Here is an 18,302-nt window from a genome sequence, read left to right on the forward strand (position 1 = left end):
GTTAATAATATCAAAGCATTGTCCTGCTGTGAAAAAGCAGAGCCAGATAAAACCTTGGCTTTCTGTTGTGAGTACAGAACCAGCGTGGCCTGACAGTCTCTCATGGCGTCTCTGTCTGGTGGCAGTGGTGAAGCAGGTAAGGCCTCGCGCCTTGTGCCTCAACCCAATCCAATATTTTTCCTGGTAATCCCCCCTTCCACTCCTCAACACTACTGCTCTTTCAGAGTTAAGTCCACATAAGCTCCCACTTGAGTGCCAGAGGCAGAGCAGCAACAGGGATGGTGCGGTTGCCTAGCGACGTCTCAGTCACTGCACCTGAGGGTGTTGGGTAAACACCCAGAGCTTGCCAGAGGGAAGAAGAGAGAAGTAACATCAGTGTTTCCTTCCATAACATTTATTAAAGGGGCTGTTATTAATTTGTTACATACGGTGTTGTCATTTTTGCTTTCACCCCAGGGCGAGATTATATAATAAACCATATCTAAAGCAAGTTTATTTGTGTGTGTGTGTGTGTGCAGGCACACTCATGCTTGTGAATGTTCGACTGCTCGTCTGTACTTCTGTACTTAGCTATGGGTGCTTTTGTCTGAATCCAAGATGGGTTTTGACTGCTCTGATAGTGCATCTCAGCAGGGTGTTCCTCTCGTGCTTTTATGATAAGTCTTCAGTCTAAAATTCTTTGCTTGTTTACGCTCACTGAAGGGCTCAGTTTTAATGATGGTTAGAGGCAGATAAAAGCTCTCCCAGCCCCCATTACCTACATGAAATAGAAGGTTATGAAATTCTTTATGAAGGTAAGACCCCTATAGCTAGATGAATAAGAAGGTTGTGATATTTTTTTCAATGACATTACTTTGCAAACCAATGAATTCAAAATTCCATTTGTAATCCCACCGTATTCATGCTGTGAGACAAATGCAACACTAAAAGTCAGTTAATTAATTTGATCCCTTTCAATGCCTCCTTGCATATTGTTGATTAAGCTCTGAGCTTATGAATAAAACTCTCTCCTAGGAGGGACATGAGAATGTGATTTGGATGAACTGATGTGGCACACTGTGATTCAGTCACTGCACTTTATCATCCATTAAGATCCACTAATCCAGTAGCCTATAACCATTTTCATCCTGAAATGAAAGAGAATGATTTTCAGCCTCTCTTGAGGAATCAAACCCTGAAATATAACATGCAACAACAGTTCATTAGTTTACACCTCCTCACAAGTCCATTTCCTGTGCGTCCCTGACCCTGTTCCACCCAGGTTAATGCTGACTTTAGGACTCTTTTGTTATGGGGTTGACCGGGGCAGTCTGCTTTGGCCCGGAGATACTATAATAAGGCCAGTGTTTATGACCGCTGCTGAATTGGGTTTGTAAGCGCAGCTGAACCTGTGAGGTATTGACGCAGGGGTTAATAGCCTGTTGGCCTCTTTAATGGAGCTGAATCAGGCCAAGCAGCAGGCAGAGTCAGCCCACAGGAGAAGAACATCTCGTTTTACAAAGTCATCTCCTATATGAGGCAGGACAGGCACCAAAATGTGTTGAGTGTACACACCTGTGGTTCACACAGAGAAATATGTGACATGCACTTGAACACACACTCGGACAGACAGAGGAACAAACATGCTGAGGTGCCAGACTCCACCTTTTTCTACATGACATAGGTTGATGTGAAAGTCAGACTGACTTTCTGCATTTGAACCCACTGAGCTTTTATCTGGTTCTCAGATTGGAGCACTTTCTCCTTTTTCTTTCTTTCTTGATCTGATTATGATCCTCAAGAGTCTGCACACTTTAATAACTTGCTCAGCTAATGCAAACCCAGTGTAATGTCAGGAGATATTACACTTTGACACTAAAAAAAAAAAAAAGACTAGAAGAGTCTACAGCTATGCTAGCAGCTCTGTGAGGCTGTATTTAGGCACAACTAGTGTTAACATGCTGATGTTTAGCAGGTTCAATGTTAACAGTACCATGGCCACCATGTTAGTTTAGTTTACAAATATGCTAACATTTGCTAATTAGCAAACACTAAGTAAAGCTGAAACTGAATGTTGTTAGATGTAAACCAAAGTATTGATCAAAATGAAATTTTGACCTGATGATGGCACCAATGTTATACAATCAATCAATCAATCAATCAATCAATCAATCAATCAATCAATCAATCAATCAATATATGATCTTAAAAGGTACTCTTAGCCATACTGGTCAGTGATGTTCCCCATCAGGACGCTCTTGATGGTGCAAGAGTAGAAATTCTTCAGTATTTGAGGGGATTTCCGGATTTTCTTCAAGCGTCTAAGGTGAAACAGTCTCTGCCTTGCCTTTCTCACCACTGAGTCAGTATGCAGCCCCCAGGTCAGGCCACCAAGTTACTTGAAGCTGTCTACCCTCTCTACCGAGGACCCATTGATATTAAAGGGGGTGTAGTTCCTTCCCTGATTCTTCCCAAAGTCCACTATCAGCTCCTTAGTCTTGCTGACATTTAGAAGTATGTTGTTGTCCTGACACCAGCGGGTCAGATTCTCTACTTGCCTTTCCATGTTATCTGTGATCAGGCCTATATGGAAGTCCTGAAAGGCAAGTGAGATAAAAAAAAATCTGGAGATCTATTTTCTAAGTCTGATCTAAATTGTTTTCTCTCCTGTGTCCACAAGAGGCTGAAGTGCACCACTACCCCTTGTTCTCAATAGGATTAAAAGCATTCATGTTTTCTTCCAGGTGAGTTTTAATTTCTCCATGCACTCCAAACACGAGGTACATTTATTACATGTTAGTTATCTAACATTACTCTCCAGACTCCACTTTGAGAACCAATGACTTAGACCAATCTAAATCACCCTTGAGTGAGTACAGCAGGGGGCTCAGAACACAGCCCAGGGATGCTTGAGTGATACGGATGAGGGTAGAAGAGGTGAGTCCACCTACCCGTCAGGAAGTCAAGGATCCACATGCACAGTGAGGTGTTTAATCTAAGGTCCTTGAGCTTGATGATGAGCCTGGAGGGAACTATGGTGTTAAACGCTGAACTGTAGTCAATGAACAGCGATCTCACATAGCTCCCTTTCTTGTCCAGGTGAGATAGGGTGGTGTGGAGGGATGTATGCTATGGCGTCTTCTGTTGATCAGTTGGGACGGTAGGCAAACTGTAGTGGGTCCAGTGTGCTGGATAGTGAGGAGCAGATGTAATCTTTGGCCAGCCATTCAAAGCACTTCATCATCACTACAGAGGTGAGTGCCACTGGGTGGTAGTCATTCAGGCAGGCTGTTCTTGTTTTCTTGGGCACAGGAATGATGGTGAACTTCTTGAAGCATGTGGGGATGACAGACTGAGCCAGGGACAGGTTGAATATCATTGTAAATACCGGTGCTAGTTGGTCAGCACATAGTTTGAGGACCCGCCCATTGATACTGTCTGTAATCTGTCATAGTTCTCAGACCTTGCCACATGCTTTTGGGATTGCCCTCCTGGAATTGTAGTTCCACTTAATTCCTGTAGTATAAATGATAAATGATCGAAATTGTTTTCTCTCCTGTGTTTATATATATAAATGAAAAAACAAATGTTCATGAATGCTGCTACAGCTTTCAATTACCTGTACCAATTCAACCTTGCACACTATATTCTTTATATTTCTTTCTTTATTTTATTTATATTTTTTTAAACCTTAATTTTAAATTAATCATTGAATCCTATACCAAATTTCATGGCAACCCATCCAATATGATGAAAACCAAAAATGTCAACATCATGGTGGCACTAGGTGGAACAGTCTCCAAGAGTACGTACAGTTCATCTTTTTGCCACTATGAGTGTCTGTACATGATTTGATTTGATAGCAATCCATAAATTGTTGAGATATTTCAGTCTGGACCAAAGCGATGGACCGACTGACCAACGTTGCCATAGAGCACCACTATCATGGCTAGAAATTGTCAAATTCTGCCAAAAAATATATCACATTAAATGAAATATCCGCAAATTCTGAATAAGAAAAGGCATGAAAAGGAATATAAAAGACCCTGAGTCTTTAGGTCAAGAAATTCTCCTCACCTTGAATCACTTTAAAATTCACAAAGACATGAATTATTAAAAGTGTTACGTCTTTAATGAGGAATCACCATGAAACATGTGTATATTATGCTGTATGAGTTTATGAATATAGAGTTGATATATGACACACACATAGCCTATAACAACAAAGTCATCAAGCTGTGACTAATCAGCTTACATTACGCACATGACCAGATAGGTTGTCGTTCCTCCCCATCATGTTACTGTAATATCATCATAACATTTACAAGACTAATGCTGTTACACACGTGTGGTGTTCAATTATTTATTTATACTAATGACTGTGCTATACATCTATTATTCATTGTGAGCGCTGGTCTGTCTTCCTGAAGTGATGCTGACAGAGGGAAATGGAGGGGCAGATGGGAATGGATGCTTGATTGTACCCTAAAGGACACCAGAGACAGACTTGGCTTCAAAGGAATCATCTCCTACCATTTAGAGATGTAGCCAGTGTCCCGGGGAAGGCACTTAACCTGTGGCGGAGGTGAAGAATTATATCCAGTTGATTAGAGCAGCCGCTCTGCTCGAGGATGCAGCTTGGATTTCCCACTGCACTCTAGCATGTAATCACACAGAGAAGTCAGTCTCTACAGGGCTGCTCAGCATCAGGAGCACAGGTTTCAGGTACTTGAGTTGAGGATGACTGTCAACAAATAACAAAAGGGCAATCCCAGGATGCATTTTTCATTATATAAGTGTTCCTTTACCTTACGAGGCAGCTGGATTCGCAAGATCACAACATCACGAGATCACATGAAACCATCTGGCACATCAGGTTAGGTGTTCCTGAATATGATAAGAGTATTTGGGCTGTTGTGTGAACATTCATTGTTCAAAGCTCTTAGGTTCATTAGGTTCATTAGTCAGTGGTACAAAGTATTCAGATCCTTTACATACTGTAACTTACTAGTTTACATAAAAGTTCCGTATCACAATATGGAAATGCTTGATTACAAGTCGAGGCTGATAAAAGTTTTACAATTAAAGTGGTACTGCAATTATTTAGTATTGTATCTCCATAAATTTTGTTTGTTTTGCAGGATTTTTGTAATGAACAAATTCAAAATCTGACCTGATGAAAGAAGTCAAAGGATCACCAAAGTTATTACATTTTATCCTGAGTGGAACATGAATGTTTGTATCATAGAAATCAACCTCATGGTGGCGCTATAGGAAAAGTCAGGTGATCACCAAAAACATTGGGATACATCATCTGGGGAAACCTGAATGGGAACAAAACATTTTGTGCCAACAGTAGACATTTTGACAGCTGTAAGTAAATATAAAGACTAATGATGGCTCAATTACATTAAGCATCTCAGTAAGTCATGTTAGTGAGTGAGCATGTACAATACCAGAGCCCTGAAACTGGCTCACTTAAATGGAATGCAGCCATCATTAATGTCATTAATTCCAGCTTTTGCTTTTTCTGCTTTCAAATGTCAAAATGTCTGCTGTGAAAAGCATCTATCCATCCAGTAATTCACACATAGTGAACTGGGGCTTTCGTAGTCCCTGGAGGTGCCTGCTGTTGCCTGATTTGCCAGTTTAAGAATCCAGCGGTGCTACTACACTACAGCCACTGCACTAGTACAACTCAATATTTTTAGGTAGTTTAATATATATGATTGCATCCTATTATCTCATCTCATTTCATCTTATCATATGTCTAACATGTAAAAATGTAATTAGTGAGATAGTCATTATAGTTTTCAAATAAATGTAGTGGAGTAAAAAGAACAATATTTCCATCTGAAATGTAGAGTAGAGACATAAATAAGCACAAAATTGATATACTCAAGGTATAACTACTTAAAAATTGGACTTTAGTACTTAAATAAATGTACTTACTCCTCAACTCTGAATAAGATTTATGTTTATTTCCGTTTCTTAATTAGTTACTCTCTAACAAAAAAACTAAATGATCTCTGCAAATGCTGTTTGATTGTGTAGATATAGTGTTTCAGAACCTTACTGAAAATAATTTCCTAATGTTGGTATTAGCTGGACCAGTCATCCATATCATGAATGGCTGGTCGTTAACAAGGAGATATTCTCTCCCCCACATGTAGCGGGAACATCAAATTTATTCTGCTGCTTTGATCTCATTTTAGACTGAGTCCTAAAATAGCAGGAAGCCCAGAGTGGTGTCAGCAGAAAAGCAGGCAGCAGAGCCAGCCCGTGCTGGGCGGTACCTTTGCTGAATAGCAACATCAACACTAAACTGTGAACAGTTGGCATCAGAACCAACATCCGGTGGTGTTTTTCAGATTTGGACCATTCCCAGCATCAGCCCAAGAGACAAACTAGCTATATGGAAAGTGAGTGAAAAGAGCCAGGCTTGGACATGTTTGAAGAGGAGAACTTTATTTACAACACACAACGCACTGGCTGCAAGCCAGCAACAAAGCTCAGTCTATGTACGCCATTTATCAAGGGGAGAACTTCACTTTACTTTCTTCTTTCACTCTGCCTATCTGCCACAGGGAAACCAAGTGAACCTCAGATAAGCCCATCAAAGAAACCTTCCATGAAGTTAATCTCCTTATCTGGCAACTAGCAATGGCCAAGATGACTTTTTTACCAACTTGATTATCATTTCAGAGCAGTAGAGCCCACCACTGATGAATCTCTTATTAACATGGGTCCACTATCCTGCCAAGTCTGTAGGCAAATTCATTATTGTACCAAAGGTTATCTAGTCCAGTATGCTCAATCAGCTCTGCTCATCTCTACCTAAATCTTTCTGTTGCCCACTCCTCTAATTTATGGCCATAATGCACAATACAAGATTAACTGCACTCATGTTTCACTTCCTCATATCTAACCTTTTGTTTCAAACCATTTTCTAAATGTTATGCATTGTCCCTGCTGTGCTTGAATCGTCCCTCCCTCTGCTGACCCTCTCTTCCATCCTACTAATCACTTCTCCACACGGCCTACCTGCATCTTGCCACCACCTCATTTTTCTCCCTCTCTCTTACTGCCTGCCTCTCTGCTCTCTCTCTGGGTGTCTCATTAAAGGCGCTCTATCTAATGAGATTACGCCGTGGGGATTAATGGTGTGGCTAATTGATAGACACACAGCCGGAGAGGATTAAATCCCTTTAAGTCCCCAGTGGGTTTTTTGGCGCTTCAGCTGACTAATTGAAATCACAGGAATGGACACAAATATAGTTCTTGACCCCATACACTGCTCTCAGAGATGCAATAAAAGGACGAATAGCGAGTGTTTTATTAAAAAATGAAGCCAGTTCCGAACAATAGGGTCAAAGATTAACTGCGTAATTCCAAAGGGAGTCTGCTCCACTTAATGACTCTTTCTAACAATTAAAATACATACATTCTACAGTTAAAAATAAAGAAGATGCAGCCAGTGAATCTGCAACTATACAAACTAGTCATTTCATGAACACATAAGTGGATTTAAAGCCACCATGTATAGAATTTTTTATATGATTATAGCATCTTAATTTATTATTATTATTATTATTATTATTATTATTATTATTATTATTATTATTATTATTATTATTATTCTGACAAATAAGACAATCCATGTGAAAACTGATGCTGTCTCTGCATTGCTTTCATCCCATTCATCATCAGTATTTCCTGGTTAGTACATGTGGGTGGGGGTAGTGGAATGCAATGCTGTCTGCCATAGTACTTTATTTGGTACTACCACTGGGGGGCGCCAAAGTCAGAAATATTTAAATCCTACATGTAGCGGCTTTAACAGTGGCCAACTCGAGATAAAGCTGTAATAAATAATAACTCTCAAAACAGGATCACTGTGGCCCATTATTATTTGAAGCTTTGAGTGACATTATTTTTAAATTACCACTGTTGAACCAACCAGGCCTCTTCATACAGCATACACCTGAAGATGATACATGTAAGCAATATTCCAAAAAAGATGGCACCTTTTCAAAACATGTCTTTATTTTCTAAAGCACACATCCAGTATCTAGATGAATGAATAAAAGAATTCCAGTACACTTAATAATAGAACAACTATCAGCAGGCATGGCTAATGAACCTTCCACTGTCCCAAGGCCAGAGGCCAGCGGGAGCAACACTGTCAGAGACAATACAGAGTGAAAGGGGAAGGCTGTGTTTTATATATAAAAGGAGTATAACAAAGCGTTTTTAAAAAACAATCTGCAAAATGAAAATAAAAGAGCAAAACCGAAACAAAGAATGTGTAAGCAGGCATCTTAAAAAATGGAATCATATGCTTCAACAGAAGAAAAAGAAAATATCTACATATTAAAAATGAACGGGCCAAAAATCCCCTAAGCCCAGTGAAGAGCTAGAGAAAGAGAGCAGCAACTTTTATGTCATCAATACTTCAAAAATAGGTATCTTACAGTATTTTTATTTTCTCAGTGTCTTTATACAGAGTATATTCATATAGTTTCTGCTGACTACTTTCACATTCTCACCACATAGTAACAAGTGCTTTGAGTAAAACATTTTGGAAAAAAAAATCATGCACCTTTAATACTTTTGTTGGCCTATAAAAAACGGGAATGTTCAAGGCGACAAAAAAATCTTTCGGTACTTGTTAGAGGTTTTCGTTCCAAGTCATTTCAAGTTCCACTTTCTTACACTGTCTGACTGATCAGATCATGCCTACATAAGCTTTACATTGTGGAGAAAGCAACACAAAACCATACAGGGCAGGCAAGCGTCTCAACATATAGGCTCCTAAATTCATGAGTCCACAGAGGAAAGGCAGGCATTCTCCACTAAATTAGAAAACCCCCACATGTATAAAAATGGTCTCACACAATGTCAGCGTGTCACTGCAGTTGTGTCGACAGGTGATGCTTGTGTAAGTCAAACTGAGCAGGTCCTTGGAGAAGAGGTTTGTCCTCACTTAAAACTCTTATTGGCTTCTTTCAGGCCATATTTCATTGGGTTATGATATCTGATAGTCTGCCCTGGTTGTGTCCTTCCCTCCTGGGACTGGCTGCTGGGGTTCATCTGCACCACTGTGAAGGGGAGAGGAGAGTGACAGGCAGGGCTGGTTTGAGGAGTGCAGGGGAGGCGGCGAGAGAACGTGCCTCCACTGTACTGCACGAATGGCAACCGATCCTGAGATAGCAGGAGTCTGATACAAAAACACACCACAAAAGGCACTTTATAAAATGACAGTGCTTCTGTTCTAAGGAAATTCAAGTTGACAGAGTGAAAGAGAGAGTCCGAGAGCATCTTCCCAAAAAACATTCTCTTCAGTGTGAGACTAAAGCAAGAGATGGTATTGTTTTAACAATCAATCAAAGCACAAATTCACTACTCGTGTCTCTCACGACCGCCTTGATTCGTCCCCAGAGAGCTCCGGGTCCAGCACGGTGAGAGAACAACAAAAATAAAAATAAAACATCACACTACAAACTCGCCACTAAAAAATATAAAGCCAGAATACAGTTGCGTTGCAGCAGAATTCATGTTTGCGGGCTCGGTCGCTGTGAGCAAACTAACGCAGCCCATGTAAGGGTCCATTCCTCACATGTCTACCGTGGAGCCTGCGTCATGTTCGTGGCCCCTGCCCATGGTTTTGAGGGGCATCCATCCAACCGATCCCGCCTCTCCCGACCCCTGCCACAGCCCTGCCCAGCCCCCCCCCAGCTCCGCTCTCAGTCATCGTCCCCTCCTCCGTAGAGGTCAGCCAGCTTCTTGAAGCGAGGGCCCCAGTCGTTGAGGTAGTCGTAGTCCTGGTCCCCTGAGCTGGTGGAGTTGAGCGAGCTGACGGAGCCGGCAGTTGAACCGCTGCCCTCGTAGTCGAACACCAGCAGGGAGTCGTAGGGAGGAGCTGTGGGGTCGTTGTCTGCTGCCCTCAGACCCTGGAGACACAAAGACATGAAAGATCGACGATGAAATCTTCAACCAGGACTCTCAGTGACAGTCTGTCCTGTTCTGTGTGGTTACCCCGTTATGTAAACATAGCCTTATAAACATGGATGTAGGCATTGTTGTCCACCGGCCATATAATAGAGGTGATGATTGTACTGTAATGGGTTCAGGGTGCACCTGCAACAAAACCTGTCTCACCCTGCTCAACCGCATGAAAGATTTTCATGAGTTTTTTATTGAGTGTTTTAATGTTCCATCATGGTCTGAATACTGTCTCGGTGCCAGACATTGAGCGGTTTACAGGGGGCCAAACATTTCTACTAGTGCTCCTGCTGTCAGGAATACAATTCTGGGAAAAAAGAGTGAAATTCTGCCTTTTTTTCCTTGACATATTTAAAGATAATCCATTTTGGGTATTGTTGTTCCAAAAACACAGGAAATTTTCAGCTCGCAAAATTCATGTTGTGTAAAGCTTTTGCATGAGTCACATCAATGAGGTAACAATAACACTGTGTGAACCACTGCTAGACTGCCTAGCTTTTAAATAGAAACAGTTAGAGAAACAACAACAAAATATTTACATCCATTCAAACCTACATCATTAATGAAATCTCCGATGTCTCCAGGGTGGGGCAGACTGGGTCTGACGGGATACTGTGACTCAGCGATCACAGGCCTCTCATCCACCCTGCGCACCCCTGCCGGCTTATTGATGATGTGGTCCAGAGACTCAGGCTGCTGCAGCTGGCTCAGGTCATAGTCCTGGATGAAAGCCGTGGAGAGAAAAAAATGAGAATCAGTTTGAACCTTTTTTCTAATCTAGCAATTCCCTAAATATACATTGTGTTTGGAATGGAGCACAGTTTCCAAGTTGGGATATATTCTCGGATCAGGACCCAGTGTGCGCCATCACAGTCTCACGGACTTTGATGTGCGTTCCTGTTAAGTCTGCGAGGGCTCAGGAGCGACCTGCTGTGAAATCTGTGCTACAGGGCTTTCTAACAGACTTTGACAGTTGACAGTGCTGCAGACTTTGCTCAAGAAAATTCCCACAATTCACAGTGTTCTGATGTTAAAAACAAGGATGTAAGAACATGTTTACATTTAAATAGCAGCTGTAGTTTGACTGAACATTTCTGACAATATATACGATGAGTTATCATTAAATTCATAAGTGAACAACCAACACTCAATTTTATGAACACCTGAGAGCCTCACACTTCATTCATATCACTCTTAAAGCATGCAGAGCTCCTGCAACCTCTGACTCATCAATACTCACTCTTTCTCACAGAGACACACAAACACTCACAGATGCTCTCAATTTGCTGATATCTATGTACTAATTTTTCTGACTGTACTTTGGACTTGCCGTTTTATTTGTATTCATTGCTGATTTCAGTGAGTCTAATCTGAGTCTGATTTGTTAGTACAAATGACTACACTGTATGTTGTAAACAGAGCTGGTCGATGAGTTCTTTTTACTGCTTTGCTGCAGCTGATAAATAATTGCACCTAATAAATCCTCATAGAGGTACTTAAGATTGAAAACATCCCTATACACACTGCAGCCATCTGATACCAGTGTATGTGTGTGTGTGTGTGTGTGTGTTTTTTTTTAACTCATTTGGTGTGTGTATAGCGAGTATCAATAATAGCATAATTAATAATATAATAAATTAATCAAACATGCTAGAGCTTATCAGTGTTAAAGGTTTGTGTTTTTTTAGAAAATAATATTAGATAAGAGGAGGTGGTGTGCAGTAGGTGTTTAACTTATATAAAATGTTTTTGGGCAGAAAAAAGCTCATCATATGGAAAGAGCTGCACAGTCAACTATATGTGGAATTCAAGCTAAGCAGCATATTCAGCCCCAGCACTTGTTTTACCGCAGAGGGCAGATTGAACCATTAAAAAAACTCTAAATCTCACTTAGTTTTAGAAAAACTGAGGGGGAACTGGTGTGAGACTTATGTTCAAGAAAAGTAACATTCCTCATAGATGCCACTGCTGACAGCTTTTTATGACTTTGGTTTATATTATATACATTTACAATCAACAAACAATACCTGGTCCTCCTCTCCTCCTCCTTCCTCATCGTACTTGAGGATGTTGTCCCTGACGTCGTCCTCAGGGTCGATCAGCAAGGGTTTTGCCTGCCGCTCCTTCTCTCTGCGCTTCATCCACACCACAAACAGGAGAACCATGCCTGCGAGAAGAGGAAACATGAAGGGTTTATGAGCAGTGTGGTGGAGAGAAAAGGTGGTAATATGCAGTGTCACAACTAAAATGTGTCATTTTTCAAGCTCCTGATCCAATGTTGTACTCACTGAGCAGTATGATGATACAGATGAGTATAGCGATGATGGCCCCTGTGCCGAGGCCGGCGGCCGCCACAGCCCCTGTGGTGCTGCAGTCCCCATTGTCATCACAAGGACACACTTTGACTCTGATCAAGGAGCGGTTTGACAGAGGAGGGTTCCCTGAGTCAGACACAATGACAGGGATCTCATACACACCTGCCTCCAGGTAAGGAATCCTCAACCTCAGCTGAGCATAGTCACCTAGAGAGTGGGAGTGAGACAGTGTTGATAATGGAAAGCAAACAGTGGAAATGGGAGGAGGACATTAAGAGACGGAAGGGAATGTGTAGGAAGACATGAAGGAGGAAAAGAAGAAGAAGAAGAAAGAAAAAATAAGATTGGACAGTGTACTGCAGAGAAATTACATTTTGTTTACTGCAGGATATCATGTCATCATGTGTGTAGGTACAGGTGAGTGCATAGCATAGCAGCACCCCTACCCCAAGGTGCAGCACCTCCAGGTGGTTGGCAACCTATAGGCCCATTTGTGTTTTTGCAATAATTAATTTTTTTCTGTCATGTGTGAGCCGCTCCAGCAAGTACACCCTGCATGTAATTGTAGTGGAGTGGGGAAAAGACGTGTGGCTCATGGACCCGGTTGACACATTCTGGTTAGAATTGTCTCCAGCAGCCCGACAAAGCCGTGATGTGACGCAGTCACTTAGTGTGGACATTACACTCCACCTCTACCAGAGCCTGTAGGCTACAATTATGCCTTTTAAATTATGTCAAGCAGCACAAGCTTTCCAGGTGATTTTTTTATTGTGTGTCGTATTGATGTATGAGTGTTTTCTTTAACGATTCACTTTAAAGATTAGAGAGGCTGCTTTCAGTAATTGTAAACGTTTGCATGTGCATAGTAGCTAATTAACCTGACGTGCCAGATGGTTTGTTACACAGAGCCATCTGAGAAGTCGTCCTTGGAAATTCTTTGGAAAAGGGCAGGCACTTTCAAAAAAAAAAAATACTTGGCAGATGATTGGATGAACCATCTGTCTATCACTGTCTATCACCGTCTTACCTTGCGAGGCAGCTGGATTCACGAGATCATGAGAGAATCGTGAGAGGATACTGATTGACAAGATGGATTCTCATGTGATGGTGTGTTCTTGTAAATCCAGCTGCCTAAGTAGCTAATGTCACTGCAGAGAATATAGTGGGACATTTAAGCAGCAAAGCTAAATACTGTAGTTGTAAACTCGACAGGACAGAGGAAACTCTCCAGGGGAAACAGAATTAAACTTTTAGCTTCTGAAATAAATTTTTTAGACCGCTCTGATGGAGCTCAGGATTCATCAGGACGACGGCTGCTTTATTCCAAACATTTTCACTGTATGAACCTGGACTGTGTGTGTGGAGCAGCTGACCTTTAGGATGTGTAAAAGAACACAGAACATTAATTAACATTAGATCCTGACTGATCGTGTCGGTGTGTCTGGGGATTTAACCCTTACATACTGTTATATTCTGACCCTTCTTAGTATGAAGTGGCTCATTTTTGACTCGGCTCAAGTATCCCTTTATAATTAGTCCCTATACCAAATTTTAAACCACAAATGTATTTTGCATCCATATATAGCATATCTTATCAGTCATTAATAAATAGGTGATTAATCTTTCATTAATGTTTCAGAGAGCAGAGAGAGCGTTTTCTTTAGGTTTGACACTATTCATTTATAGTGAAAATATATTCACAATCACACTATATTATGATCTCATGTTATTTAAAACATGAGAACAAGACAAGGCATAATTATTTCTATGAATTTTATTGAAAGTGAAGCATGCAACAATTTCAACTGCCTGTAAACTACATGCCCTCTTCTTTTTCTGTCAATTGTACACGATCAACTCTGCACTGAGCATATTAATCATAAAACATACAACACTTACAAATTTCAAACTAAGAAAACTGCAAAAAAAAAACAACATTACTTTTGCAGTCCTTTTTTGTTGTGCAGAAGTTGCATCTCCCTCTCTTTTGTCCTCTTGTGGCAATTGTGACTGTGAGACTGCAGACTGATCAGGGTAAGATTTGGACTACTGTGCTGCTGTAGCTGCTGTGGCTCGTGTGTGGGGAAGGTGGCATCACCTTTGCATGAGAGAAGTCACAAGGACCTTTCCTCCATTTTATCTATGTTGTCCTCTTCTAAAACTTTCTCCTCAATTCACTGTCTCTTTTTTCATTTTGAAATAATAAATGCACCAAATTACTCTTTTCACTCCACCAAATCAGTGAAATAGGGGCTCAGGTACTTTTTATAGTCCTATGAAGGCTACCCTCCACTACAGGGAGGACTGTGTTGGGCAACCACTCTGTTGGTTGCCTGGGAATTGATGGGTTTGTTTTGTTACATTTTATAGGCTTATTTGCAGGTTCAGACGAAGGCAGTTCTCATAATAGTGTAAAGGTCCCCCTTGAGCTCTGTCCCCACTGTCCCAAATTTGACCCGGAACACCCTCTTTGTACAAATATTCATTCCAGCTGCCCCAAAATAAGTATTTTTGAAATATTTCCATTTTTGTATGTTCTGGGCCACTTTAGGAAAAGCCATCACATTTCAGTCTTAAAGAATGTCATGTAGGGTGTTTTTAATGCTTTCAAATGTCAAAATGGGTCAAATTTGACCCGAACAGTATGTAAGGGTTAAATAATCAATAATCAAGTCGCTGTGTCTTGTGTGTGAATGGGCTCTCTTAAGTATCTCTCTTAATGGACCTAATGTACTTATAGTTTCTGCTTCAGGGGGATCACTGCATGGAGTAAATAGTCAGTACCCCCCACACCCCCAACTGAAATCATGTTCTTGTAGCTATAAAAAAGCCGCAACCAAATAAATTGCACAGCAGTCATTCTGACATGCATGTATGCGAAGAGGCATTAAAGATATAAAAAACCCCACAACATATAACCCTCTGCATCTATCACTCAGTCAAGCTACGACAAGAGTCTCAGTGGGAGAAGAATCCAGGTATGTGATCAGATTTGTCCTCAAGACAACTGCTGTGATACATCCATCTGGGTGGATTAGGTGACAGATCGGCTGCTCGGGGGACAGGGAGATGAATGGATCTCATTTGTCACAAACGATAGATCGTATGTCAACACTGGATGGCACCCGCGTCTCTCACTGTGAGCTTTGTGAGACATTTTGTTAAACTTGGACTTCTCTCCCAGCTCAAAGCAATCCCTGGTCCCCCGATTGATGTCGCCAGTCATCCTGCAGAGGGATTTTGCATCCCATCTGTTAAGTTTATGGTTTAATTCAGCTGAGGATGCAGAGCATTCATATATCACTCCACCGTACCTCCTAAATTTTAGTTTACAATGGTGCATTTCAAGGTAAAATATTTGTGAAATGAATGTTGTCAAGACAATGTACAGCATTTTATTACCGTTGAGTCTGGAAATGGTCCAGTTGCGGCGAACGCTGGCGGGAAAGGAAGGCAGCTCAAAGACAAAGGGCCCTACATTGGGGTCAGCATCAGCATCCGAGGCTGTGAGATTGATCCTGGAGTTTGGGCGTGCACGCTCGCACACTTGGGCCTCCCTGGGTATCAGCACTGGCGCGTTGTCATTCACATCGATTAGGTAAATCTGGAGGGTGCCTGTCCCACTGGCTTGTGGTGAACCTGAGGGGAGGCGAAAGGAAAGAGAGGAAGCAAAGAGATCAAAGGAGGCAGGAGGATAAACATTAGAGAGGAGGATGGCGAGATAATAACGTAGCGATCGAGAGAACAGCGAACAGCGGTGAGGCAGAGGAGCAGAGATGAAATGATTGGAGATGGAGCAAGAAGCAAGAAAGGGGAGTTGAGAGGCAGTGTGATCAAACAGCTACGGTAGACATGTGAGATGGCAAAACAATTCTTCCATTTGAATCACATTTTTCTGGTTGATTTATGTGTGGAACTGAGAAAATGAGGAGTACAGGTAAAGAAACAACTGGGAGGAAAAAGGTTTTGTTTACTGAGGTGGTTGGCTGTAAATGGAAGGACAACACTGTGTACTTTTGTATTGGAGCACCCAAACAAAACAGCCAGAATGAATGAAAGAACACATACATTTTTTAGTCCGTGTGTTTAGAAGTGGATCCTTTGTGAAAGACTGAGGCAAGACTCATATTGGAGAGGACAATGCTCACATAGAGGTTACTGTTATGTGTACTCCGCTGGGAAATGACTCAAACGCTAGTCCTCACTACATCCAGCAACACAAGCTCATCATAATGTCTTCAGGATTTCTTACTACTGCTACACCAGAACAGAACCATCAGCTTGGGAGACACATTTCTGATGTTTTATGCATTGTTAACAGAAAACCTCTAATGTGCTTTGATTACAGAACACACAGTAACTGAACTGTTGTTTTCCTCCCACTGTTTATGTTGCAGTCGATGCTGTACAACAAGGTGCTGGGAATAAGTGCCTCATTGTTTTTTAAGTGCACTGCTTACCTTCAAAATCAAAGTGAACTTGAACTCAAGTATAGTCATGAAAACAGTCAAAACATTTGTGATGAGATTGAACTCTGGTGCGAGGTTAAATACTGAAGTCTAAGAATGCCTCTTTAAAAATGCATACATCAATGTCTGTTGATTAGAACAGACACTTCATTATATATATATATATATATATATATATACATTCATATTTATATAAACACAGACATATGGGTAGCGCTAATATGATCTAGGCTCCACTTCTGATCGTAACATTAACACTCTAAAATACAGATGCAGAAAGTATATGTAATGCTCTGTTGAACAAACAAACTGCAGTGATATATTGTGGCCTTGATATTCAGTTGACAACCCCCTGCACACAGACTGTCAGCAAGCGGAACTGAATTACTGATGCAGTGCAGCATAGATAGAGTTTACCGCAGTAGCTCATCAGTGTTGTACTTCAACTTTTTTTCTCTATCAGACAGTAACTTGGTGCATCAACTATGTAAAGGTCTGTTGCCCCGGGCCCCAAGGCCCATCGACCGTCTTGTCGGTTATGATTGGCTGGGTGCTTTGTTGCTTCTTACGCTTCGCTTGAGTAGAATAAGTAAAGAGAATTTCAATCAAAGTGGAATATATCCCCTTGTTGACACTAGGCTCCAGAATCAATAGGCAGTCAACACTTTGAGCTTAAGTTGGTGTGCTTCAGGGCAACCAATCCCTCATTTCTCACTGGAGTCAAAACACCTTGGTCCCTCCCACTTACACAGAGAGCTAGCACCTCCATTTGTAGTGCTTTAGTTCTTTAGCTTTGTACGTTGTTGCAGCAGCTGAGGCTGATACTCAAGACCTTTATTGACACATATTACTTATTTATTATTTAAAGAACAATGAATGTTTGTGAACTATATATGGTATAGTACCCACTATATGAGTGCACTGTCCCACTTATTCAAAATCCACCCACACTATGGCTGAGATATGGCAGTAGCAAAGGTATAGTTCCAGCATGGAGCATTATTCATCTTTTACAAGAGCTAAAGTCTACTGACATACTTACAACTTTACTTTAAAATACTGAAAATGTCTTGTTATAAAAAGTTTAGTAGTGCCAACTTATGTCATCCGTCTAACCTGCACAAATGAGTATTTGCTTTGGTTAAATACAGAAGAGCAAAGAGAGCTGACAGACAAATATAAGGCAACCCTAATGTGTTTCTTTAATATTATGTGTGCAGGATATTTCCTGGCTTAAGCTGAGGGAGAGAGACTGAGGTCTGATCAGTACTGAGGTGAGTGAAAAGCTTACAAGGCTGTTATTTCAGTGTATACAAGCTAGTGCTGAAGGTACAGACCCAATATATACTATAATATATAATGTTACATAATGGGATCATAGTTTTAGATGATCAGGGCCTAAGCAATTATAATAATTATATTGTGCCTCAAACATTCCTTCACAACCTCTGTATTGATCCTCTGCCTGTTCTACTTTCATTCTGACGATGAAGGATGATGAAAAATGGCAATGCTTCTTTTCTGGTGTTTCTTA

The 18,302-nt window shown here is 41.1% G+C and overlaps 1 protein-coding gene across 2 annotated transcripts in view; it reads right to left on the reverse strand.

Moving 5' to 3' along the window:
* Positions 1 to 8,007: 8,007 nt before the first annotated feature.
* cdh4 (cadherin 4, type 1, R-cadherin (retinal)) overlaps positions 8,008 to 18,302 on the reverse strand; it is a 200,349-nt gene continuing 190,054 nt past the window's right edge. For both annotated transcript variants that reach the window (XM_067588137.1, XM_067588138.1), the window contains exons 13-17: positions 15,702 to 15,938; positions 12,273 to 12,506; positions 12,012 to 12,151; positions 10,540 to 10,704; positions 8,008 to 9,932 (exon numbers count right to left, since the gene is read on the reverse strand). In XM_067588137.1, coding sequence (XP_067444238.1) covers positions 9,726 to 9,932; positions 10,540 to 10,704; positions 12,012 to 12,151; positions 12,273 to 12,506; positions 15,702 to 15,938 — 983 coding nt within the window. In that variant the 3' untranslated portion in view covers positions 8,008 to 9,725. The remainder of the gene's footprint in view (positions 9,933 to 10,539; positions 10,705 to 12,011; positions 12,152 to 12,272; positions 12,507 to 15,701; positions 15,939 to 18,302) is intronic.

Source organism: Thunnus thynnus, chromosome 4 (assembly GCF_963924715.1).
Source record: "Thunnus thynnus chromosome 4, fThuThy2.1, whole genome shotgun sequence".
In the NCBI taxonomy this organism is placed as follows: Eukaryota; Metazoa; Chordata; class Actinopteri; order Scombriformes; family Scombridae; genus Thunnus; species Thunnus thynnus.